Below are 26645 nucleotides of genomic sequence, written 5' to 3'. Positions count from 1 at the left end.
ATTTAGCAGTGTTTCTAGTTGAAGGTGGGATCAAACCTACAGCCGAGCTGCCCGCACCCAGCCACCGCCGGTTTGGGTGGGCAGGAAATAAGCTCTGATCCACCATTTTATGATCCACAGCTGTCTGCAAGGGAGAGACGTGGAGGGTTGGAGGTGGGGCGGAGGAGATGGAGAAAGAGAGAGAGAGAGAGAGAGGGAGAGAAAGAGGGAGAGCAGGAGGAAAAGAGGCCAAAAAATGTAACTTCATTGGGCAAGACTTGGGGCAACAGCACCGATGGGAAAAGCTGTGACTGAATTTAGGAAGAGGAGTAATGTGGCGCGACATTGAAGATGACGGAGATGATAAATCATGCCACAGTCCACAAAGAGTTATTGCATGATATGGTGACTCAGGATGCATTTTTGTGTATGACCAGGCAGATTCTGCTGTGGCTGTCTGTATCTTGCAGGAAAAAGGGGCTAAAATGTGCTGTTTTCCAGGTGCACTTCTGAGCACACCAGAGTGCAGATAACACATTCCTGCGAGCGGCTGCAAATAATCTCGGAAATGCCACCCCTACTGCTCCTTTTGGCTCAGACCGGACCCGAATCCCTGGGTTCCAGGCCAGAGAGGTGCTGTGCTAACAGGTCTCCACCATCTCACATGCTAAGATTTATGAGTGAACAAAGCCAGGGCGACACCCTGTGACATATGGCGCAAGTCTTCATAAAGGGACAGGGGCTGCAGCTATAAGGGTAAACAAGATGAATATCTCCCCAATGTCAATACGATTTACACGGCCAACGCACGGCCACCTGTCTCCCAAACAAATAAGAGCTGAGATTTACGACCTCCTCCTGGTTACTCCTTCCGTCCTCCAACATGATGCCACATATGTGGGAAAATAGAAAAAAAAGAAAACACCAGCAGAAAAAAAAGGAGTTGGTTACATAAGTAATATAGAGGCTTCGTCTGTCTAATCCTGCAACTTAGAGAAAAAGCTTGATATAAAAAAGCCTGCGCACGCACAGACATGCACACACACACCCACAGAGGTCAGTGTGAGACGATCGCATTGTCCTCTGTCAGGTTGTGAGGTAGATTTGTTTTTATTTTACAGCTCTTTTCAGCTGATGGAGAAGGGGAAGGGGAATGAGGAAAAGTCTATTTCAAGGTGAATGTGCAGACATGACACAGCAGAGAGTCGAACATCTGCAGCATAACCCAATAATTTATCTCTCACATCAGCATTCAAGACAAGTCAGTGGCTGGAAACAACAAAAAAAGGACCAAGGACTTAGTAGAGAAAGTGAGGACAGAGAGGAGAAGCCAGAGAGAAGCACAGCAAAGCATCAAATCATTTTCCATCTCATGCTCGTGCCAAGACAGAGGGAGAAAGGTAAAAAAAAAAACACCCCAAAACCCCCCCAAAAAAACCAAAAAACAGCCGCTGACGTGACTGTAACAGCTCAGGGGCCGACACTAAAAATCCATTTCACTATCAACACTATCAATAAAGACTGAGATGCTTTTACGACCGTTCTATTCACAATGCTGAAAAATCGATCCTGTTCATGAATAATAATGATGGTTTCTCTTTGCTTAATAAGTTGTTCTTTTGCTTTTTTAGTTTTTTGAACCAGAAATGGAAAGGACAGAACTGGGCCCATACATAAAGTTCAGGAAAGTTTAACTGTTTCCCCATGATGCAACACAGGAGTAAAAATGAATTGTATTTGGATGTTTTTATGGGGGAGAAGAAACATCACTCAGAAAGTGAGAGCTTTCAGAGCCACCATTTACCGGCTCTGTCGGAGTGTACTGCAAGCTAATAGAGGCAGGATTCACCCGTCATCTCAGTCTGCTGTATGAAACATAAGTGATGGCTGAACCAAGTTTCCGTCGGGTAAGAGAGGAGATAAAGATATACAGCGGAGAAAGTGTAAGGATGCAGTGTTTTTCTTTGCAAGTGATAGCAATTTACGATGATCAACAATTAACAATGTCTTATAAAAGAATAATAACAAAAATGAAAATTTCAAAATTGATCTGATGGACCATTGAGAGGACTTTATACATTAAGTATAAACATTCAACTTTAATTATGGAGGTAAAGTATGGACTAAATGAGTCAAGAGTTACATCAAGATAAGTGAAGAACCTGCGATCGGTACAGTGAAGGTACATTTTCCACTTTTGGATGTAAACCCTGTATTTCTCATTAGTGATTGCCTACTGTGGATCTGCTTACTACACAACCAGCACCTGCATTTTGACTGGTGCAGTCACATATTGATCTGAAGCACTCACCTGGAGTCGCTGCCTGTGCTGAGGCTGGAGTTAAGGGGGGGATGGTCACTTTTCTCTGGAGCCGTCTCCGAGGCTGACGCCGACGACGACTGTGACGATACGGACTCATTGCTGCCCATTGATGTCTCATCTGTAGCTAGGCTGGAGCTATCTCCCATCGCTGAAAACAATGAAGAAAAAAAAAACAAGAATTAATGACTTGCGGTTATCTGCCTACACAACTTGAGTTTCAGATTACATCCCCGTTTAAGTCTTGAATGATGGCTAAAAAGTATTTTCTCCCAGTGAATGTTTGTGCCAAATACAAGATTGGGACATACAGCCTGGAAACAATAAACCTTTTGGCCCTGGTTGTATCTGCGGCAGATGAAAAAAATAAATAAACGTGTTTTAATTTTATTCTACTGTAAAAGATTCAGCCTAGTTCAGCTAGCTCATGATAGGTTGTCTGGTAAAACGGCCAAATACTTTATCAATATACAGTATAAACTAATGCTGCATCGACAGGGGACGTTATAAATCAAACTGCTGTCAAAACAGGAGAGATTCACTACCAAGTTTTTATTGTTCATAATAATACAATCCTGCACTCATAGGCAGGAACCTAAGAAACACAAGGGAGATCCAAGCTCTTTTATTTCAATTTTACTGTCAAGTACAAATCTTGCTTTTGGGAGACTGGAGAGGCACACAAGGAGCCGGTACAGTTGAAAAAGGAGTTTGTTTGGACTATTTCTCCTCTTTTCCCCAATCGATTACTTATCAAAGCACTCAAAACAGAGGTCTATAGTTAATTAAGATTAAATAATGCCGGCCTTACAGCCTAATTACGACTGAATGTAATAACAGTGTATACACGTTCTGCATTTGTTAATTATATTTTTTGATTTATATTATTTTCCCAGCTACTTTCAAATTAATGGAATGGCTGATATAAATAAATAAGTCCTAAACATCTGCACAGGTGTTATAAATGATAAGACCTCAGGTGTTTTATGTCTTTTTAAAGTAGTTATTGCTGGAAGTGTTGCATCTGTTTTATTGTAATATTATTAAATCATTCGTGTTTTTAAAAAGTGAAACATCCAAATCATTTACAATTAAGCATCTGCCAAGAGCTTCATATATTCCCCTGCTATTTTTACATGAATATAATGACACATATTCATCCACTCAGGTGTTATGATTGATTAGACCACCGGGATGAATATAGGTGGATCTATGCTGGGAATTATATGAGGTCATATGTCCCAGCCTTACAGATATAACAGCGAAGGAATTACACTCATTAATATTGGGGGAAAATATCTCAATCTTTTAGCACATTTCAAAATTAAAATCAGCTTTAAACTCTATTTTTAGGATAACAATCTATCAAATGAGAATGTGAAAACAATGTGAGACTGTGATAGAAGTCACCATGAACCATGAACCTACAGAGAGTTATCACCTGAATCTTCAGCTCCACTCAGTTTTACAGACTTTATGGTAAGTTTAGCTGCTCCCTCCACAACTTTGGTGTTTTAGTTCACTGCTGTCACTTTGGTGGTGTTGTTCTAGGCTGCAGCAGGCAGGCAGTTGTTTTCAGCAAAAAATACTCAAAAAAAACTGACTGTACAGTATCTGCTCAGCAGCAAACAGCAGAGACACAGTAAGAAGAAGCATACTGTACGGTCGAGTTGGTAGAGACCAAAAACTGAGCTAAAAGAGGTGGCCGGATGCACTGCGACACATGAATGATAACGTTGCTCTGTGACTATTGAATGTATTGACTTTTGACATCAGCAGCTACTTCCCAACAAGTTAACAGTATCAATATAAAAGATAATATGTCAACACAAAAAAAGAGATGTTTCACCTCCTGAAAAATATGAATTGTCTGCGCTGAAATGTTTGCTGACAGAAAGACTGATGATTGCAGATCTCTTCACATGTGTACCATGTCTGCAGGGATATCAGATATGATGTGGTGTCACATGCATACATAAATACTCTCCTCTCTTTGCCACTGTATCATTCTAAAATTTGGTTTTGCCCTGTGAATGCTGAGACAACTTACTTTAAATCCATTATAGGGGACCCATATAAAAGACACAAAGGTTAAAAAAGGATTATGCCTCTCATCCCTGATATTAAAATACCCCACGGTAAAAGCTGGCGCGAGGGAGGCAAAGAGAGGCAATCTGGTAAGCAGATTTAGACTCCCTTGGTATTGTGGAGGGGAAGGGATTTGACTGGTCTCGGATCAGAACTTGCTGCAGTCAGATTTGTTTGGGTCACCAGGTCAGGTGATCAGCCAGCCTGATGCATCAAACTTCAGAGGAGACTAGGAGTGAATTTTAAGCATTTGAAAATAAGCAAACAAGGGCACTTAAAGTCATGAATGCAAATCTCCGCCACACAGAATTACAGAGAGGAGGAAGCTGAGTTCAGTGTGTCATCTGTGGACACTGCTGTGGTCACTAGGTAACAGAGGGGCTAAATGTGAGTGATGGAGAGATGTTAGTGCATTGTAAGGTTTAGGTTCATAGATTTATATAAAACATTGTAATTCTGTATGGTATATATTACTTCTGAATATATTCCTTGAATATATTGAGAAGTGAGGAAACACACAGCTGCACATGATGTGTACATGCCTTACCATTCTGAATGTCTAGGGATTGTGGGTTGTAGACAGCCACAGGCCGATTCTGTCGAGGCAGCTTCTTGGACTGCCTTGTGGGAGCGGAGAATACTGGGGCAGCAGGTGAAAGAGGGCACGACTCTGGAGCATCTGCAAAGATCTGAATACACAGCGAGTGAGTAAGTCTCTACCAAGACTAAATGCACAGAGTCCAGGAGAGTTGAGCAACAGCAGCAGCATCATGTCCTCGACTGACCTCACTTTAGTCAACGGGTTTTAAAACTCACAGGCTTTATGTAGTGGTAGATGAATGGAAAAAGGCCATTTGCAGCCACAGCATGTGCTCCCAGGGAAAGCTGAGCAGCTCATTGATTGGACCCTAAAAACTGCATGTGAGAGGATTTTGTTTGTGCCAAAATAAACAAGAGTGGCTCCACATGTAACGCAATCACATCCCATCCAGAAATCTGGGTCTAAGTAAAGGTGACACTTCTCCTCAGAGAAATTGACCCACCCTCTGAAGGAGTGGAGAGTAAAATAAACAGGGTTTGGACTAAAGGAGGGCTGGCCAACTGGCCCAGCCTGTTTACACCGGGCTGTGTTTACATATAAACTTCAGATGTGGAGTTAAAAGAGAATAGGGCTGCAGAGGAGAGGAAGTCTCAGCAGAGCCTCCGAAAGGATCACAGACGAGGAGGAGAGGGAGGCAGGGGAGGGGGAGGGAGAGAGGGAGGAAGAGAGAGAGAGAGAGGGAGAGAAAGTGGCAGAGTAAGTGAGACAGAGTGTGAACAGGAGAGGCAGACAGAGAGGAGGGGGCATGCGAGAAAGAGAGAGAGAGAGAGAGAGAGAGAGAGAGAGAGAGAGAGAAAGTTTGTAGGAGAAAGGCAGATAGAAAAAGTGAGAAATCTGATATGGCTGAGAGTTTCTGCTGCTTCTCCCTCTCCCCCTCTCTCTCTCTCTCTCCCTCTCGCCTCTCTCTGCAGATGGAGGTGAATGTAAAACAGAGTCTACTGTTGGTATCTGGGGGTATCAACAGTCTGGAGTGGGACTCAGCTGTGAGGAAAGTTAATGCCTGTCTGTCTGTCTGCTCAACTTTTCCCCTCCTCTAACACGCTGTACTTTCCAAAATGCTCTTGCTGCATTCTAACACTACATCCTTTATCACCTGGACGGTGTTGGATACCCATGGGTAGCCTCAGACACGAGCTGGATACACTGTGCTGCTGGTGTTGTTTTAGCACATTTGTATACCCTGTAGGTTTTCACCCGGCCTCTGTATTCTCTCACACCCCGCTTTAGATTTGCGAGCTTGGGTGGGGGACATTATTTGCAACACACATCATCTCCCATTAATGAAACTGGAGGGGGAAAAAAAAACACTAAAAGCTCCTGGTTTCATCTGATTCTACACAGAGTGCAGCGCTGCTCCAAACAGATTAGAAAACTAATCTCAAACCTTTTTCTCTTCTGACACGGAGAATTATCCCCCTTTGAGGATTGATACCGATTAATGACATTCTGGGGAGATTACATGATCCCATGAACTACACATTATGAAACAACTCATAACCAAAATAACTGTATTTAGGCAGACAGGGCACCTTCCTAAAATTATAAAATGTATATGATAATCTACAGAATAATCAGCCTCCTGAAAAATGATGAGTACCATGTGGTTAATACTGGTATAAGCACTCAGGGCTCCCCCTATTGGCTGCATTAAATAGTTTTGGAAGTGCAACTGCCGTCTAACTCGGAGCCTTACAGTAATGCATGGGTGAAGGGTTTGCTAGTTTAAGGAGGATGTGGTACCATCTCATTATCTGTGTACATTATTTCTGCTCACTATTTTGCAGAGTAATAAATAAATACAATGTACATATTCCCAACCAGATCACAAAGTGACGACAGCACAATATGACACATTTTCATGGCTACAACATTTACTTTAAGGTGGATTAGGCAAGATTTATATGTGAATAAAACAGCCTCAACAAATAGGACCCACAGAAGAGAAGAGCATCACATCCTCCCTAATTGAGACTCTTACTCTGCCCAAATGAAATTCTGGTTGTCAGGTACAGCACGGTGTGTGCACCTTTCTGCCAACAGAAACTGCCAAATCGAAACTTGAGAACAAAATACAAAAACTTCAAAACAGTGGTGCAATAGTGGGAAAGGGCTCTCTGCCAAGAAAGCAGGACTTAGAAGCAGCCGATTATAAGCTTCGCTTGCAGATTTATTATCCCTCCGTATCAAGTAATTACATACTACTGAGGAAGGTAAACACAAAGGTGCTGTGTGTGTTGTCATGTCACCTAATTCAGATTTCATTTGGAGCTATCTCTGCACCTTCTGTTGCCTAGTGTGTCTAGCATTTAGTAAATAGCAGTGGATGGCAAGTGAAAACATAATTACAGACAAAATGTTGCAGTGACAGAGTGAATCATACAAGAACAGACAGCAATGATGATTTGGCCAATCAAAAAACAGACATTTTTGGAAAAATGGGAAATAATAACACAATAAAAAAAGGTTTTTTCTTCTCTATTACTCCAGACATGGTGCTGACAATCTCCGCTGGAAGATGTAGTGTTACGAGTTGACACTTCTGCTGTTCAGGGAGTGTTCAGTTTCAAGTGTATTACTGTTGTATTACTTTGTGATTGTACAATCGATTCTGCACTGCGTGTTCAGTAAACCCCAGTCCTGTGCGTTACCTTCTCTTGGTGTTCAATGAGGATTTCCACCACAATGTTCTGGAACTTGAGATCCATGATGGCAGCGACAGTCTCCTCCTGTGGCCTCATTAACGTGGGGCCGAACACCACACCTAGGTTGGCCACGGTCATTAGGTTCTGTTTGCTGTGTGCCGCCACCCTGAGGAAACACCGACTCATATTATAAACATTTTACCTTGTGCACCAAATTACTCACTCAGATTCACTGATATTACATTTTTGAGATGTGGCATTTTAACAGGAAAATAACACTCAACTTAACAGCAATGTATCACTATTAAGAAAAAATAAATAAAAGCATAAAATGTCAAAAACTGCAGTCCCTCTAATGACCACTAGAGTCTGGATGCAACAGTGACTCAATTCCCATTGACTACGATAATAAAATATTCAACTTTACAGCAGAAATAAACATGTTTACAGCCTGGTTCAAAAACTTTTGGTTTCTACAACAAACTTCCTCCTGCATTATAACAACTGTAAGCTTCAAAACCTGCTCTTCAGAAACCTGTGGGTGATGTCACGGAGGCTAAGTTTTTACTCACAGACTAAGGCTGTAAATAAGGATGTAACCTCTGTCTTAAAATGTAGGTTTTTACCATAAAAAATGGTTTAACACAGTTTATAAGCCATCCATTAATCCTGTAGGCTTCCCTCATATACTCCAAACACCACTATGAATGAGTCTGACATGTCAACAATGCTGGAATACAAACAGGTCGAGGCTGGTCCACTTCACCAGTTGATATTTAAGCAGAGGAAGGACCAGTGCTTTATTAAATGTCTTCTACATCCCTTTCAAAATTGGAACACCTTCAGCAGATGGAACCTTATATTAGGAGGTCAAAAAAAAAAAGTGCAGAAAAACCTTTATTTGAAGAAAAAGTTTTACGGACAGGTGAAGAGATTTCACAGTCAAAATGTGATGATATGCAATGCATCTGCAGAGAGACAGTTTAAATAGCTTCAAAGGATGCCTTTGAAGACAAAAACACTGGTGACAACTCACATTTATAACATCTCTCAAACCATTTCAGATAGGAGTGTGAAATTCTGGCTTTGCTTCCTTCCCCTGCAGGACATGCACGCACGCCAGCTTCAGAAAAATATTCGAGTCTCTCCAGTCTGGAGAATTTCACGCTGGATAATCCAAATTCAATTTCAATAGCGCTGCCTTTTTACCAGAGCCTGATTCTGCTGTGGGTTTCTATGAAATAAGATCCACCAGACTTTCACTGCCTCAGGGAAGAGGGATTATTTACTTATCTTCAATTTGCTCATATTTAGTTTATAAAAAGCTTGCTGAGGTAAAACCTTGTAATGTTAGCTAACATTATTTAAATCTTTCCTCCTATCTAATCTCACAAATGGAGTGACGCACAATAGTGGTCCATCCAGGGGTGTACAGAGTAATCTCAAGAGAGGGCTTAATTTGAGTGGTCCATTTCATTTCCCTTCACTGGTGGGCTGCAGAACCGCATGCTGAACAGGTACAGTAAGCTACACAATCCTCCTCCAGCAGATTTAAATATACACCAAAATGACCCAAGAAAAGGCAAAAAAAAAAAAAAAGAAAAAAAAAATCCAATGCTAGTGGCATCAATTTCCTTACCCAGCAGTCACTGAGTAGACAGAGAAGAGATGGAGTGACAGCAGGGAAGGGGGAGTGAAGAGAGTGGGAGTGAGGGAGAGAGAGAGAGAGAGAGAGAGAGAGAAAAAGCATGTGGAGTGAGAATGAGGAGACAGACAGGAAGAGCAGAAAGAGAGAACTCAGAGGGAGCGAGGCGGTGGAGATTGGGTGAACTATGACCAAGGAACTACGAACACTCACTTGGCCAGATGCTTCATAAGCAGCCCGAGGACTTCTCGATTCCTCTCCGGGAGTTTGTGGACCAGGCAGTGGACGGCTTGGATGCGAGACTCTGGACTTCCACCCTCTGTTCAAACGCAGAAGCAAACCATAACACTCAAATTAAACTACAAGGATTTCTCTGTGGCTCCTCAGGTGGCAAAGAGCCAACGCAGCAGCTGAGCCCGAATACTGTACAACAAAAAGCAAATTCAAATGATGATGATGATGATACACTGCCTACATTTGAGCAGCACACACACTCAAGTTTAAGGTGCAGAGAGAAGAATTTAGTGGAAGAATTCAACTATGTATTACTGCTGTGACACTGCAGGAAATTTAAAAACTGAACAAAAGTTAGTGGACTTTTGGAGACACAGCGCTCACCCCTCAAACATACAGAGTTACACAGTAGAGGATGAAACACTCCAGTTTAAATAAGTGAAGAAGAGGTGTGATGGTGATGTATGGTCTGAAGCCTCCCAGAATTTGGCAGCAGGGACCACCGTGCTGGCAGAGGAGATAGCTTTACGTTACTGTCTCTACCATATAAAGGGGTTGTGTTAAAACCCCCAAGATCATCTCTTAAACATTTCCTCACACATGGGCATCTGACCGCCCACACACACAAACACATACACACTCATGCACAGACACACAAAATATCATTACTATGGGAACGACAAGGATTTAAACATGGAAAAAGCTTCTTATGGATGCTGTCACCCATCAAAAAAATATTCATTGCTAATCCACTTTTTCCCCCTCGTTATGAGGGCATTGCGAGCGCCTGATAAAAATGTCAACCTGATCCAATTAAAGCACTTGTTGTAATAAGATTCAAGTTTGGCTTGCTTTGAAAACATTTCATACAGAAATGATGTTATGTGGGCGAATAGAAAAAAATGCTTCTTTTGCTGTTCAAGGTCACTGGACCATTTGAGGGCATGCAAATTACGGCATGTTTGCCATTTTAAACCTTTTATCCCTAACTTTTAATGGCTTATTTGGCCTTCTTTTTTTTTGCGGCACTTAAAAACAGGTAGAAATTGTAAGAATATGGACGGTGGGCTCACATGGGCTTCTTGAATATATAATAAATGTCAGAAACTGTATTATAAACGAGTCAGAAGAGGCAAAAAGTATGTCTAAGTCAAACGCAGCTGAAAGGCTCTTTGGTAAAAAAAACTGGGAGTCAACTTCAAACATATTTAAACGGAGAATAACAAGTTTCTGAAACTAAGTAAGAGGTCATAAAACTATAGCATTAGGCTTCTCAAGAAACTGCTGTCATGTGAAAGTGACCGAGGATACTTCCTATTAGCATTCAAGACCACACGGCCACAACAGCTTTCAGAGTATGCATGCTTAAGACGGTTGACCACTATTACCCCAGTTCCCTTAAAAGAATGGTAAAAGTAATTTAAAAGGTGTTAATACTGTTCTCACTTCAGTGCACGTTTTCAATAACTCACTGAAGAAGAACAAGCCATTGGACTCCAATGTTTAAACAGATGTGATGTCCTTTTCAGGGTGATACAACACATGAATTTATATGGTGTTGTTTACTTATGATCTGCACTCAGATGCGGGGTTACAAACTTACTCGCAGGGCTGATGAACTCTTTGTAAAGTCCATAGGTCATCAGCGGCTCAGGAAGGCTCCTTCAGAGGGGAGAGGGAGAGAAAGAGAAAAGAGAGGAGGGTGGGTGGGGTGGATGGATAGAGAGAGTTGAAGTGAGCGAGGGGGTACAGAAATAGCCGGCACACTGTTTTATAGGGTCTGCACACAGCAATGATTAATGTGGCCAGGCCAGGGGATGGAATTAGATGGTGCACGCGTTGAGATAACCAAGTTCATCTGAAGGTACTTTCACACTGCAGCTGGCCAGTGGCCAGAGGCACTTAGCCTCAGAGGAAACAGAGGAAACTGACCCTGCTTTATTCCACCTGGCCATACACAAGTAAAAGACAAATCAACACCAAACATGAATTAATATAACAAGATCAAATATCTCACGCTATATTGCTTAAATTTTGCTTCAGAAATTAGTAAATGTTGCTCCAAATACTGCAACTGAAAAAGATCAGATTTTAAGATGAGTATGTTAGTAGCATGGCACTTTCTTGAAAGGAAGGTAAAAGAGAAATAGAGAATAGTAATAAAGGAATAGTAGTAACTTATCATTATTATTATTTTTAAGTACAGTTAATCACACAAATTAGGTAAACTTTAGCAAACAACAGCACACAGAAACACTGAATAATGGCACATAGTTCTATGGTACTGTATAACCAGGGGTGGACGGTAGTCAAATATTATACTTTTGACTCACACAACACTACATTTCTATGAAGTTCTTTGACTTTGAAGCAGAGCTTTTTGGTCAGTGGAGTAATTTTATTTTATTTTGAAAATGTATTGGACCATGCACTGTTAATCACCAGGGGAAAAAACAATCCCAGTCAAGTCTCAGCGGTCAGCCATATTTGAAGCAGTCAGTGTCCTAATGATGCTCTGTTAAATAAAGATGAGGCAGAAGATTCTTCACCAGAGACCACAGTGTCATCTTCAGGTCATGTTTGAAGTTAATAAAGAAATATTCCTTTGGTTTAAAATGTTTGCTGTGTTTACCTCAACCTCAACTTAACCACTGCCTCAACAAAACAGAAACAGCCTTAAGAAAAAAAACTAAATAACTGTTCTTTTGTTGACTCACACTGAACAACTTTTGAAATAATATTTCGCCATGAGTGTCTATGCTTTAATTTAAGTAATGAATCTGTGTACTTTTTCTATTGTTCACATTTACTGCATGTCAATATCAATATTTTGTGAATATTTTCACTGTCTTTTCAAGGAAAAACAAGCAATTTTTAAAACTGTGTTTCAGTGAACATAACTTCAATTCAAATTACCAGAGCCAAGTCAATTTGTTGCTAACTGTACGTGTTTGTGAAAACAAATTGGCATTTAAATGGAACTGCATCAGCTTCTTGCAGCCAAACTCCATTTTTAATCTTTGAACTTCAGCCTCACTATCCGTCAACCTTTGAGAAGTCGTTGGATGTAGAGCGGGCGCAGAGTAAGCAATGCAACCTCGCAAGGAGTTAATTATACAAAGGCACTTTGCATAATTAACTGTGTAGCTATTTTCTAAAAGACAGAGCCAACGCAGATGAAATATTTCAAATTCGAGTAAAGAGAAGAGGCTCCATCACATTCATCAAAGGACTGATACATTAAAAATGTTTTTTCAATCATTATAGTTGTCTCAGGGCACACAAACGCTAAACATCACATCAAAATGTGTTTACAAGCTCCCTGGTTATGATCAGGTTCGTTTTGGACAATCCTGGTTATATTCTGCACATGTAAATGGCATTGAGAAACCAGGACATTAATGCTGCACCTTAGGTAAACCAACAGAAACCTGGATACTGTGGCATCTAAACAACTCATCCAGGTTTCAGAACTATCTCATGTTGCCTGAGATGGTGAGAAGCCGGCCATCAGAAACCTGGATACAGGTATGATTATGTACACGGGGATATGAAACAGCAGCTTTTTCATGTTTCATTAAAGGCCATATCCTGAATACTATTAAAAACAGGATGAAGCTCATGTAACAAGTCACTGAGTGCACATGTAAATGCACTCAGTGGCCTGTAAAATGAACCAGTATGATCAACTATGCAACAAGCACACGTGTCTCTGAACTAGTCAAGTCACTTTAGATGTTTAAACGCATGAGTACAAGGGGAAAAAATGTTAAATCTCTCATCCAATCAGAAACCACATTAGTGGAAATATACAAGTCAAACCACATAAATAAGTTTTAATTTCTGATAGCTTGATTCCTTTCATTACTGATTAATCTTACATTTTCTATATTTAAATCTTTTATGGTTTTGACCATAAAATGAATGCACAATCATATTGAACAATTTCTGTTATAATTGTGATTTACCAAAATTTACATTACATTTGAGAAGCAGAACATATAGAATACAGATATCTGCTTTTAAATAAATTAATAAAAAACTATTGATTGGATATTAAATTAGTTACTAATCAACTTTCTGTCAAAACAACAACTTGATGATTGACTAATGCAGCTTTGGTTGGCTTACGTTTCTTTGTGTGCATGTGTGTGTGTGTGTGTGTGTGTGTGTGTGTGTGTGTGTGTGTGTGTGTGTGTAGTGTCTTTCACCAGACTGATCCTTACCTCAGATAAAGCTTCAGTGCACTTGTTATTGTCTTAACATCCCAGTCTGTGCTGGTAGACAAATCCACTTCACTGCTCTTCTCATCTGAATGAATTCCAACAACACAATAAATCATTACAATAAAATTCACTGACTTGAGGAATCATCACATAGAAAACAACAAACTATTCTTTTTACACTAGAACAGCCACAGATTGAGTGTGATTTTGTGGGCAGCTGAGAAAGTCTAAATATGTAATATAAATATGTGACTTACAATTAGCCATATGAGGATAAAAGTATTGCTACAAGCTGTGGGGGTCGGGTCTGGCCCCAGTGGATACGGACGGAAGATACAGATTCTGTAGAAGGCTGCTGTTTCTATATACTCATTACAAGTTTAATTAATCCCTTACTACTTCACTCACTCCACAGGGACCCTAGGGATCTGTTGTGCTGCACATTCAAGAGGTTTCACTCAGATACCTTGAGTAACATCTGATGAATTACAGTGAATGTGGAGGTGCAACGTGTCAGCTGTGTTTTGAGCCAGACACATAAAGAGCACAGGAGGTCGAGGTCACCACACAGCCTTCAGCTTCGTGGGAGGTTGGTGGTCTGCTCTGGTCCTGGGAATTTCTTTTTTTTTTTTGATTTCATTTATGTACTGCAGCCAGAAGGACTGTGTTTCTCTGGCTGCTCTGTCCACAAACTGACCTGTCCAATATCAACGTCTGAAAGCAAATGTTACTGTCGAGTGTTTGTAGCCACAGGTGTGCCTCTGTGTGTGCGATTGATGGGGTTTGCACACTTCTCTGTAGTCTGCTTTAGCACAAATAGACCTGACTTGGTTAGGTCAGAGATGCAAAAACAGAATCTTGGCAGTAGCGGTTGGAGCACCATTGATTGTGAAACAGCTAACCACAAGGCAGCAGCGAGTTCAAAGGTTTGAATTCCTTGTTATTCTACCTTTGTTTTCTCCGCTAAGCCTTCAGGGACGTGAGAGGTGATGTTAACATAGCGGTTTAAGTTGGAATTGCAGCTCTTTGGAAACTAAGACAAAGAACCTTTTTTTGCTTAATCTTAAAAATAAACAGCAGGGTGTGGAAACTTGCAACAACATGGTGGAGGTATGACCATAGACTGTAAACAAAGAGGAACGTAGCCTTCGTGACATCACCCGCAGGTTTCTGGAGCGGCTCAGAGTGAGCAGCTCCTCCATCGCCGGCCTGGCAGTGCCTGACTCCGTCCCTAACTCCCAGCTATTCCATAAATGGATAAAGAGGTGGAGCATGTGTGGAGCTGAGACTTCGGTGCATGTTGGCACTCACATGAATCATTTAACTGAATTTCCCAAGTAGTAGACCATAAAAAATCTGACAAGTAAACAGAGCTCAGTTATTGGATGCAGTTCCTTGGTCAGCCTTTTTTTCTTAAAGTCTTTATTTTACCCAGAATTCATTGTACCATAGTCCACCATAAGATAAGCAAAAAACTAAACTTTGTACAACGGATGAATTCAGATGTCTATGTGAAGACTATTTGTTCTGTCTAATTTATCACAGTCAAAGTCTGTCTGAAACTGGCACCTGGTGTTTAATACATTCATGGTCGTTTCTGCCTCAAACCATGAACGTGTTGAATGTACTGAGTAGTTCTCTGGTGATATCTCACAGCTTTCCTTTAACGTGCCTCACTCTGCTGTTATATCTATACATCTAAACTAATTCAGCAGCTATTATAGTCATATCCCCACCAACACCACACATCGGTCCCCTTGCCGCATGCTGTGCAACAGATAGGTCAGAGCTCACTTTTACAGCCCTCTTTCCTGTTATACTGTTGCCTGACATTCAATAGGTGCTGCTCTCTTTGTTTGTACTGTAATATGATGGTGGACTCATTTTTCATCACTCTGTCCTCTCTGATTGGACCCCAGCCATGTCGGTGGGTGAGAGATGAAAAGGAGGAGGAGTGGGAGGATCCAAACTCTTTCTTCAGGGTTTAAAGCTTGCTTCACCCACACACCATGAACTGCTGCATGCATGAAATGTTTGTGAATGTATCTGTGCAGAACTAGTACTACCTCCGTCATGCATATTAGTCATTTCAAGAATAAAAGAAAATGATACGCTCTGGGTAGCTTAATGAAAAATACCCCATGTATTCTATACAGTGAATCAGTAATAAGTAAGGGAGAATGAAGTCTGTGCTTTTCCTTAAGAGTATTCAGGCTTTAAAGAAACTTCTTAGAGTGCTGCAGCAGAGTGTTAATGGAGGCTACAGCATGAGTCAGCAGGTTGGGCGGCTGGAAGGTTTTGGAGAGGAAGTTGAGACAGGCTGGCGGCTGCCTGAGTTTGTTGTCATTCTGAACACAGAGCCGAAAGTGAGCTGGTGTCTGCTGGAGACGGCAGGAAACCAGAGAGCAGAAAGAGAGCAATGGAAAAGGACAGAGGACAAGATTTATATAAAAGAAGTTGAGCAAAAGCGTTACAAGACAAGTGAGAGGCATTAAGGAAACCGAGAAAGCTGAGAGACAGACTAAGCAACCTGCAAGCGTGTGAGTGGCCATCTTAGTGGTGTGTTCATGGGGTAAAAGTCAAAAAGTGGAAGGAGGTGGATGGGAGAGAGACCCTGTCTGCTTGTCTGAGGAATACGAAATTGGATGAAAGCGTGGCAAAGAAACACCCAGGCACTTGTTACACTTTAGAGAGACAAGGTGCCGATAGGCTGAGTCATGGGCTGATTGCCACAGTCACTATCTTTTTAATATCACCTCAACAGACACATCCATTACATCAGCACATCCAACTAACTATGGGGCAACCTAATATCACACAGATAGTGCAGCGGCATATAAATTAAAATTTTAACTTTATTCAGCTTTGACCAGAAACTTTCTATGCGCAGTAACACATTCCCAGAACAGAGAGAAAAGAATAAAATGTAACTCACCGACCATTAATGAGAGGAGCTTCTGGACCTTGGAGCTTACCCCAACAACTCTGTACAGGCCTTGATCATTAATACCTGAAAAGTAATAATGGATATAATAAAACTTCATATCTTAGACTGAATTTCCAAATGCTTTACATCTGCACTAACACACAATGCAGACAATATAAACAATGGCAAACAAAAACCAACAATGAATACATAAAGAATGAGGACAATACAAGATGCAAGGATTATTGCAATGGCTGTCCTCACTCGTTTACCAAATAAGTCCATTTGATGCAACGTACTAAGATGCTGCTGCTAGGATTCGGACTAACACTTGAGAAAAGGAGAGCATATTCTACCAGTTCTCAGATCTTTGTGGTTTCAAAGTTTTACTTATTATCCATAAGTCACTATATGGTTTAAGCCTCCAATATATTTCAAAAATGTTTATTATGTATGAGCCAGTAGGTCTGGAAGATCTGCAGGAGCTAGTTGGTGGTGTCCAGAACTAAAACTTATCAGGGTGAAATGTCTTGCAGCCACTGTGCTGCCCCCTGCTGGAACCAGCTCCAAATAAAGCTCAAATCAAATCTGCCCAACTCAAAACTGGCTTTAAAAAGTAAGCTATAAACTGCTCTATTCTCTTCTGTCTCCATTTAATCTTGATAACTTTAATGAGATATTGTATGTTTTATAACCTGTTTTATACTGTATTATATTATTATCTTGATATGCTTCTTAATTCTCTTTGTATGCTTCTTTTACTCATCGTAAGATGTTTTATTTATGTTTGTCAATACAATGAATGACCTGTGCATACAAATACATTTGCCTTGAACACAACAACAACCTTTGATGTTGAGAATATATAGCAGCTGAAAGAAGTAGTTCATTATGATATATAACCATCTCAATAAAATAGATTTGACATGTTGAGAGGAGAAACACCCAAAGTGATTTTTGACTCAAAAGAAGTGAGATAACTAAGTGCAGACTGAAGTTAATTAAGAGGACTTTAGTGTAATGCACTGAAAGGCATTCATCATCTCCAGTTCATGTTGTCTGCAGTAACTGGAAGGCAGTATTTTGTTTCAACACTAGAGCATGTCTGCCACCCTGTGTACATCTAAAGATACTGCACCGATGTCACCTGTTACTATCTGTCAATTCTCATGTAAATTTTGCCGAAATAAATCACCGGCTGCCAAAATAAATCACCTATAATTACATATCTGAGGCTCACCTCTGGTCTCTATCGCGCTGATGGAGTTCTTCACAAAACTCAAACCTACATCATCCAGCTGGGCATCAACTGCAGGTGGAAGAAAATAAAAAATGCTCAAAATGCGATGAAGCATTAAGCTCCAGAAACTTAAATGATGTCCTCTAATAGACATAATGTCCTGTACGGGTAGATACTTACATCCTCTTTCTTTAGAATATGTTCTCTCAAGGTAGTGTCCAATCTGTTAATGACAAAAAAGACAGACACATATTATAGGTTTATAAAAGTGAATTAATCCTTGTGATACTCAGTGAGGTGTAGGTATACGGAAATGTTTTAAATGTGAAAAGAGATTGGCAGTTTAACAGAATCCACTGAGGCTACATGAGCTGTGTGAGAGCGGTGGATGATGACATAGTAGAGGCGGCTGACTCACAGGTTCCTTCCCACCCATGGCCTGCATCCAGAACCTATGGTCATCCTCTGACAGGGACTGCACTGTGAGCACCGTCCCCGGCCTGGGAGAGAGCCACACTATTAGTAATAGGCAAAAGCCTTAGAGGTACAGTACAGCAATGCATAAGGGATGTCATGTCAATATGAAACATCAAATGTGCTGAGCCTTCTTTGAAACAAAAATCCCCCGTTGCCAAGGGCACATGCACCTTGGATTTTCAGTAAGTGCAGATACGAACCCTATTAGTCACCCCAGCTGGTTTATGAGAGCTACAATCACATGGGGCCAGACGGATATCACATTACTCATCACAGTCAGAATGGATAAGTGGACTCAAATTTCAATCCTAAATCTGGTTGTATTGCTTTTCTATTAATACTACAGAAAAGGGGCAGGGCAGAGTTAAGTTGTGTGACAAAATGAGATATCTATTACAGAAGGGAACAGCACGGTGTGACAAATCCTTCCAGCTAAGTGAGGGCAGTCCTCCAAGACAAATCCTACTGTCCCACCCACCACTGTCCAAAATACAGGGCAACAAAGAGCAAGTGTGTGTGCGTGTTCGGATCTCTAGCAAAGCTGTGGAATATCACAGCAGAACATCTGTGTCCTCTGGAGCTGCTATGGAGGCTCACTTTTGACACTGTAAAATGACAACTGCCACTAGAAGCATAATGTCACCACAGTATTTCAGGAATCAGTGTGAGGTGATAATGTACCGATCAGTTATGTCGAGGTCTAAGCAGAACCTCCGGTCCAACATGTCAGTTGTTTTGCGAACACAGGACTTGAGCGTGACAGACTCGGTCTCACCCTGAAAATAAAAACAATAATAAATGAATACGTTTTACTATTCAGAATGCGGTAGTAATAAAAGAAGAAGAAAGATTGCGTTATGGCCGTGGCTGAAATCATAAAAACTGTGCTACTTACAATCTTCCCTCCAGATCTGTGGTCAAAAGTCACCATGTGCAGGATCTTCTGCTCTTTGACGAATGTGCAGTAGCGTTTGACCCAACTGGAACCAAAGGGAGGCGGCCCTAGAAAAACAAGACACAGGAAATCGACAGTATTTGAAAGATAGTGATTATGTTTGCTTCTCCAGGAAAAAGAAAAGATTTCACAGGTCAATATAAACATTATTCCTGACATATGTCGCTGTGAGGGCGCAGAGTGAAAGAATACATAGTAGTCAGCAATTTAACTCTGGATCACACAATGCTGTGCCAGAATGAAGACAATAAAAAACTACAATTACCACCTTGTGGTTGTATCTTTCTGCTACTGTCACACTAGTTTCAGGTTACATCCCTGATTATACAGAGTTATAAGGCTGTCATGTATTTCCTGCATTAAACATGTTCCCTCACTACTCTGTATTAAACCACACAATCTAGGTCTTACGTTTTTCCTGTACATAGAGGTAGCCTTCGAAGCTGATGGGGCTGGTCTGCCTGTATTCTTGGGGTGTCTCCCTGATCCTCTTCATCAGCTCGTACACCTCTGACCGTGCACCCTCAAATCGATTCCTAGTCTGGGAGGGAAAAAGAAACAAATGCACATTTCACACACTTGTTGACACTCGGTGGTTTAAGTATGACTACACACTGATTAGAGTTTTTTTCCAAATCAACACTGATGAGCTTCCATTGAAAACCGTTTTACAGTATCTGTAAAACTGGCTGAATGGTTGGTAGTGATCTAAAACTAAGACTGAAACAGATCCGTGTCTCTAATGGCACTGGAGAATTGGAGACACCAAACTGGAGGAGCTATAAAGTTAACAAGTGGCTGCAGAAAATACAACATGAAGGAGAGCCAGAAGTTTGGTAGCCAACTCGAGACAAAAAAGCAAGTAAATATTGGACTGGCATCCGACAGACAGATGACTCCGATGGCCCATTATGCACTGTTTTTAGCTTCAGTAACTGTGGTGAGAAGGGAATGAATTTCTATGAGATGAGCCACAAGAACTTGACCAGAAAGCCAGAAAGCAGAACATAAAGGTTTTCTTATTCCTCTTGTTTAAGGGCCTTTCTGATTCTAAGTGGTCAAATTCATTTCATATTCATTCAGCCTTTTTTCTGTTGTTAGAACAGAGCAAGAACCCACTATGATATACAAGCATTTTTTCTTAAGGTTAGAATCAGGCTTGTCCAAATGACACACATAAGAATAAAACACTAATGTTTCTTACATTCTGAATATTGATCTGCAGTGCTCTTTTATAATGATCAAAGTCCTTGGCAAGCTCGTAGCCCTGGTGGTAAAATGTGAAGACGGTCTGAAAGAAGGCCAGCATCTAAAAGAAGAAACAGAGTTGACATGTTCATTCAAAACGGTTGGCAGGTGAAAGAGAAACTGCACACTACAACACTATGGCAAAGTGACAAGAGATCACTGTTTTGTCAGTTTGGGGTAAACAGAAACTTAAGCTCATGTGATATGTCCTATATACAGTCACTCACCGGCTCCACACACTCAAACTTCTTTCTCTCTTGGATCTCTTGCAGTTTGCACACATAGTCCAGTGACTCCTCCTGAAAGTGCTGCCTCATGGTTTCCACCTGGCCGTCTGCCTGAAGAGGCAGAGAACACACAGCATGATGATTATAGTGACAGACAGATGCATGGAAGCAAAAGTAAAGAAACATCATGATGAGAATGCGGTTTTTCTAAGTATGGCTTCAAAATCTGAAAGAAGCTGTTCGGAAGTTCTTTATATACGGTAGTTTCAAAATAAGATGTTGGTCTCAGATTGGTGTATAAACTCAACAACATGTAACACCTTCTAACCTTTGACTCTCAACTCTGAGTCCAAGCCACAACCGCCTGCTCTGTGGCTCAGGATGTGAAGCAGGTCGTCCACTAATTGGAGGGTCAGTTGTTTGATTCTCGGCTCCTCCATGTGCGTGTGTCAACGCGAGACACTGCATTGGGGTGTGAGAGTGTGTGTGTGTGTTTGTGAGGTAGAAGAGAGCAGTATGTTTAGATATGTGAATGTGGCTTGTTGTGTTAAATGCTTTGAGTGATTGCTAAGAATATATGTGAAATACATTTACTATGATAAAGAAAAAATAAAGACAGATGTTTGGACAGCTATCCTTGTGGGGTCCTAACATTAACAGGTAGAGCTTAAAGCAGAAGTAAGCGGAATGTTTGTGTTAATATAAGTCTTAAATAGTTATATCTTCCGACATCAATCACTTACATAGAGTGTTTGGTCCGAAACATGGGTCTGTCAGTCACTCTGCTCTGCTGTAAGCCGAGGAGAAAACTTTCCTTGTATCCTACAACCTTTATCCAATGAGGAGAGAGAACGGCATAAAGGGGCGGTCCTCTCTGTGTGTGCAGCCAAGGGATGCGCGTGAATGTGGTGATTTAGGGACGAGGGCGGGGACTGCTAACTCCATAGGCTGGCAGGAAGTTAGCCAAAACGACCGGATCGCTTACTTCTGCTTTAACAGGTAGAGCTTAACCTAAACTTGTGGCATCATGCATTTTGGCTCTTGCAAAAGTAATGAGCTGCTGGTTTTCAAAACAAACAACGAAACTGGAATTACCACATCTCCCCTCTGCCACTCCATCTAGTTTCAGATTACATTCGTCTTTATCCAGACTCATATTAAATATCAACAATTTTGGTAATGGCTGAAAGTGTTTTCCGAGTTCAAGTATGTGCAACATTTGAAGAAGTTCTGTCAAGACATTACTGAGAGATCATGTCGATGAAAATGGGAGGGAGAACCTTAAAGACAATTTGCCTCTGGCTTGCCGGTGCCTAGATCATCACAAAAATTAAAAAAAAAAAAAGAAAAAGAAAGAAAACTGCTTCAGGCACAAGTAGTAATAGTAGAATTCATAATATTGCTATAATCCATCCATGCCTGTCCTTTGCAACACGGTGGTGGGGTTTCCGCAGCACCAACATGTACAGACAAACTCAAACTCACGCCTTTGGGCAATTTGGAGTCTTCTAAATCCAGACAAAAAAGGGAGCATGACAGTGAAGGTATGGAGTTAAGCTCTGTCTGTAACCAACCAGGATAAACAGTCTGCTTCTAGAAATTCCCATGTAGCAATGCTCCAATATGTTCAGAACAGATTAACATTACAGTATGCTACACAACAATAACTGAATTATGTATATACCATAGAGGTGTTACTGTGCAGCCTCTTGTGAACAGACTTCAGTAAAGCATCTTTAAGATGTAAGAAGTGATATATCTTCAAAGTTCATAAACTGCTTTTCATAACACATGCTACTGTTCTCTGAGCCGACTAAAACAACTGATGCAGTGTTGATGAAGTTCATGACTCCGTGGCTGCGAACATATCAGTGGGTCTATTTATTCAGGTCTGGCAGCAATCTGTGTTGGTACCACAGACCCTTGTGAACAGACTGAGCGGGCTGCATTCATAATGTCAACAAGTTTCAAGTGTCCTCTCTGCTCAGTGTATACAACGTATGGTTAGCCTTACATGGCTACATGGAACAAAGAAAAGAAACATTGTTCAGAGCAAGAGTGCCAAAATTCTCCACAATTTCATTTTTTTTTTTTTAATATCAATTTTGGTACTGCAGCATAGCATGGGTTTTTAGACGAGCTACGGCAACCAGGGTTGACCTTGGGAGTACAGTACAAGTGAGCACACATTTCCTTTCCAAACCAGCCAGGAAAACTGTTGCTGCGAGGCACGTCAGTGGAAACTCACATGGTCAAACAGGCTTTGCAGCAAGACTCTTCCCCCCGTGGCACCGAAGACAAAAACCAAAACAGAGATTCTCTAACTAAACAAAATGTCTGTTTCCATTTTTGTTGTACGGATCTACTCAGACAGGGATAAATACCTCTTGTAGCTGCGGCTCTTTCTTCTTTGCTGACATATTCAGAAGCTTTTCCAGAGAGCTGTAGTACTTCTCAGTCTCTTTCTCATACTTCTTTCTTTCCGCCTTAAGAAAATGGTGTCAGGGGGAGAGGCATATTGGAAAAATAAAATACTAGATTAGTGTAATAGTAATACAGTTCATATGCTATTAGCAGTGACCTGAAAAAATATGTCATTTTTAGCATGCAAGAGTTACGCAACATTTTCAGTAGTGGAAATAAACCATGATACATTACCCTCACTATACCAAGATGATCTTTCCTGAACTTCTCAAGGGGTTTCATTAAAGTTTCTGTGATGTTTCTCATCTAGTCAAAGACAGAAATCATATCACATGTAGTAACTGCTCAACTCACTGACAGAATTGATAAATATTTCATACAACACAACATTTCCAGGCTTTAATATTTGTTGTTTCCAGTGAAGAGATTGATGCCCCTCTAGTGTTGATAATCTAAATTACATAACACAACAAGGTGTTTGTTGTTGTTTTTTGCAGTCCATTAACTGATGAAGTCAATGAATTTTTTCCCATTCCTCCATTGCTTCTGCTCTGCTGACTGCAGGACATGCCTGTGCCTGTACGCTCACCCTACTTCTCCCTGCTTTGCACTGTGATGTCATCCCACTGTGCTGAGCAGTGGCTTCACCATTACGGTCTGAGCCTGGTGCTGCTGAGACAGTCATCTAATGATGCCCACTCCCTAACCTCAGACACTACAGAGTGCAGACAGACATTACAAGAGCGTGGCTGTTTATAAAAAGTCACAACTTCCATAAAATGTTCATCTCCCTGTCCAAAAGAGGACGTTTAGACAAGCTGCTTTTGAAATAATTTTCGACAAACTTTCACAGACCGTCTAATCTTATACTTAAACCAAAAGAAACATTTTGATTAGGCACTGTGGTATGTAATTGTGTCATCTATTACATTAATATATACAGTGGTCGCAAACAAACAAACCACAGGGTTAGACAGTGCTCCATTTCTAAGACCACAATATAGCAAGTAGCATGACACTAGCAGCAGTTAGTGTGACACACTGGTTTCACAAAGACATTTCATTTCATTGATCTGTGGTGTTGGTCCAGTCTTGATTTTGCTCATTGATTACTCTAATGTAAGTCAGACTGTTTCAAAACATGAGATACTGTACCTTACTCCCACCCTAACTCAGGCCCAAGACGAATGTTACCATGGTAATAATCTAGCAGTAACACCCAACAACAGAAAACAGTAAAACATGGCTCACAGTTTGTGGTTTGCTGACATTATTATTATTAGTGGTGGTAGTAGTAGTAGTGGTAGTACAGTAGATCTTGTTTCACTTTACTGAATTTTCCTTACACATCTCATATATATACATCTGCCACAGTCAAAGTCTGTCCTTATGAAACCAGCCCCCTGATGTCCATTGTAACTTCCTTCATATTCATATTCTGTTTGTGTTTTCTTTTGCTTCATAAATGAGCAACCTGATGCAAAAGTTAAGTTTGGTGGTGGTATCTCTGAGTGAGCTGGATGTGTCACAGGTAGTAGGTTATGCAATCAGTCTTGGTATTTAAAGCTTGGGGTGTAATTATGTGGATGTGCACTCCAGTGATCCCTGCAGCCACTCCTTGGCAGGTGCTGTGTGACAGTGACCCTTAGACAGTCACAAAGGGAGGAACCGTTCAAACATGATCAATGCTCATACACCCACAGGGAATCTGGTTTGCTCTGCCTGCTGGATGCTGCTGTGTCTGTACTGTACAACCGGAGGAAATTATATTATGAGTGCCTGTCCGGATCTCTGGTGGATGACAGAGGCAGACAATAATAGATGCAAGTACCAAATATGGGCAGTAATAGGTGTGGGTTGGTTGGAAATAAGCACAGTAGTACACCCATACAGACAGTTAAACAATTCAAGTGAAATACAGCACATGCACACACACACACAGGTATTTTTCCTGGCTTTCCAGCAGGGTCTCTGACTGGTTGTTCTCACCATTAGCTCTCTTTGGTCTTCCAAGTTTTTCAGGAATATGGAAAACTCTCGCAAAGACTCATCTGTAGGGAAAAAAAGGAAATCACATAAAACACATAATAAATCAAATCCCTCTGTTTTACTCTGTCACACACACACACACACACACAGACACACACACAGACACACACAGACACACACACAGACACACACAGACACACACACGGATATTATGTTTATCAGCTGTTCCAACCACAGATGCTCACCACAAACTGCTCTTAATTTGCTGGTAGAGAGAGAACTGTAAACAAACATTTACAGTGCATGTCTGTTTGGTGGTAACAAACCCAGTGGTTAGTTTCCATCATGCGATGACACAAACCCACACTTACCAATACATTTCTCGTCATCGGTCTTTGCATCTCCGATGTACTCAAACTGAAATTCTCCCAGGCACTGGGCGAACTTCCGCTGTGCCATCCCAAGTTCTGAAAGACAAATTGAAATACAAAATTCATTTGAAGCAGTGAATTTAAAAAGAGGCAGAAGACTAAAAATAATTATGAATGTTTTCAAAGAAGCATTTCATTGAAGTTACTACTTTCTCAACAATTTGTTCAATGGTGACATCATATCAGCTGTCTTGAGCCCTGGTGCCTTACACAGTTAACCACTTTGCAAACATCCTGTCTGTTACATCCTGTTTAACACCAAACCCCCCGCCTTGCAGGACAACAGGTGTCACAAATTAAGACGATGCAAGTCATAGCTAAGATTACTAAAGAGAAAAGAAACAGTAGTATTACCAGTGTTTGTTTATTTATTCATTTGAATAAAGATAGCAACAGTATAGTGTTACTATAGTGTTACGTTTAACCATGACCCTGAATAGCCCTAGAAAAAAGCTGACCCAAGGTTTGCTCACTAGAAGTAAAAAATCTTTTTCTTTATTTTCAAGATACTATATGATACTTATCTTTTTCTGCTGATTTAACAGCAGCAATGTTATGTAAAGCAATGCAATATTATCTAAGGTTTGAGTACACCCTCTGCAAATAAAACTAGCAAGTCATCAGCAACAAGACTGACGTACTAAGGCTTACTGTATGCAGAAATAAAAAGCTACAGATATTTGTTTCCAACAACCACGTATTATGTGGCTATGCAGGTGTGATATGTCACATCATGTGTAAATACAAATGTGTTGCATGCATAGGTGGCAATATATAAAACATGCAACAGTTACGCAAATTCAACAGCCTAAACAAAGCCCAATTCAAAAGGACTTTCCCAAGCAATATCATCAATATCAATATGAAATGGGTTTTTGAAATTCAAAAAGAAAAAGAAAAAAAAGAAAAGGCCCAAGCCTGCAGTGGAGCTTAGAACAAAATACAAAGCAGATTCATTGACTCTTTTTACTATTAACCTCTTGAATAAATGAC

At 40.8% G+C, this 26645-nt stretch overlaps 1 protein-coding gene across 1 annotated transcript in view; it reads right to left on the bottom strand.

The window, feature by feature from the left end:
* arhgap10 (Rho GTPase activating protein 10) overlaps positions 1–26645 on the bottom strand; it is a 49626-nt gene that overhangs the window by 9920 nt on the left and 13061 nt on the right. The window contains exons 3-21 of the mRNA XM_085782124.1: positions 25593–25688; positions 25222–25283; positions 23467–23538; positions 23193–23294; positions 20809–20919; positions 20538–20642; positions 19745–19874; positions 19274–19380; positions 19060–19154; positions 18320–18401; positions 18082–18124; positions 17902–17970; positions 16671–16745; positions 13736–13820; positions 11113–11171; positions 9489–9594; positions 7637–7796; positions 4935–5076; positions 2291–2450 (exon numbers count right to left, since the gene is read on the bottom strand). Of these exons, the coding sequence (XP_085638250.1) occupies positions 2291–2450; positions 4935–5076; positions 7637–7796; positions 9489–9594; positions 11113–11171; positions 13736–13820; positions 16671–16745; positions 17902–17970; positions 18082–18124; positions 18320–18401; positions 19060–19154; positions 19274–19380; positions 19745–19874; positions 20538–20642; positions 20809–20919; positions 23193–23294; positions 23467–23538; positions 25222–25283; positions 25593–25688 (1861 nt within the window). The remainder of the gene's footprint in view (positions 1–2290; positions 2451–4934; positions 5077–7636; positions 7797–9488; positions 9595–11112; positions 11172–13735; positions 13821–16670; positions 16746–17901; positions 17971–18081; positions 18125–18319; positions 18402–19059; positions 19155–19273; positions 19381–19744; positions 19875–20537; positions 20643–20808; positions 20920–23192; positions 23295–23466; positions 23539–25221; positions 25284–25592; positions 25689–26645) is intronic.

The sequence above is a fragment of the Trachurus japonicus genome, chromosome 1 (assembly GCF_045865225.1).
Source record: "Trachurus japonicus isolate A0001 chromosome 1, Traja_1.0".
NCBI classification, from domain to species: Eukaryota; Metazoa; Chordata; class Actinopteri; order Carangiformes; family Carangidae; genus Trachurus; species Trachurus japonicus.
The sequence above is the reverse complement of the archived record's forward strand: the minus strand, read 5'-3'. Positions and strand labels throughout refer to the sequence as shown.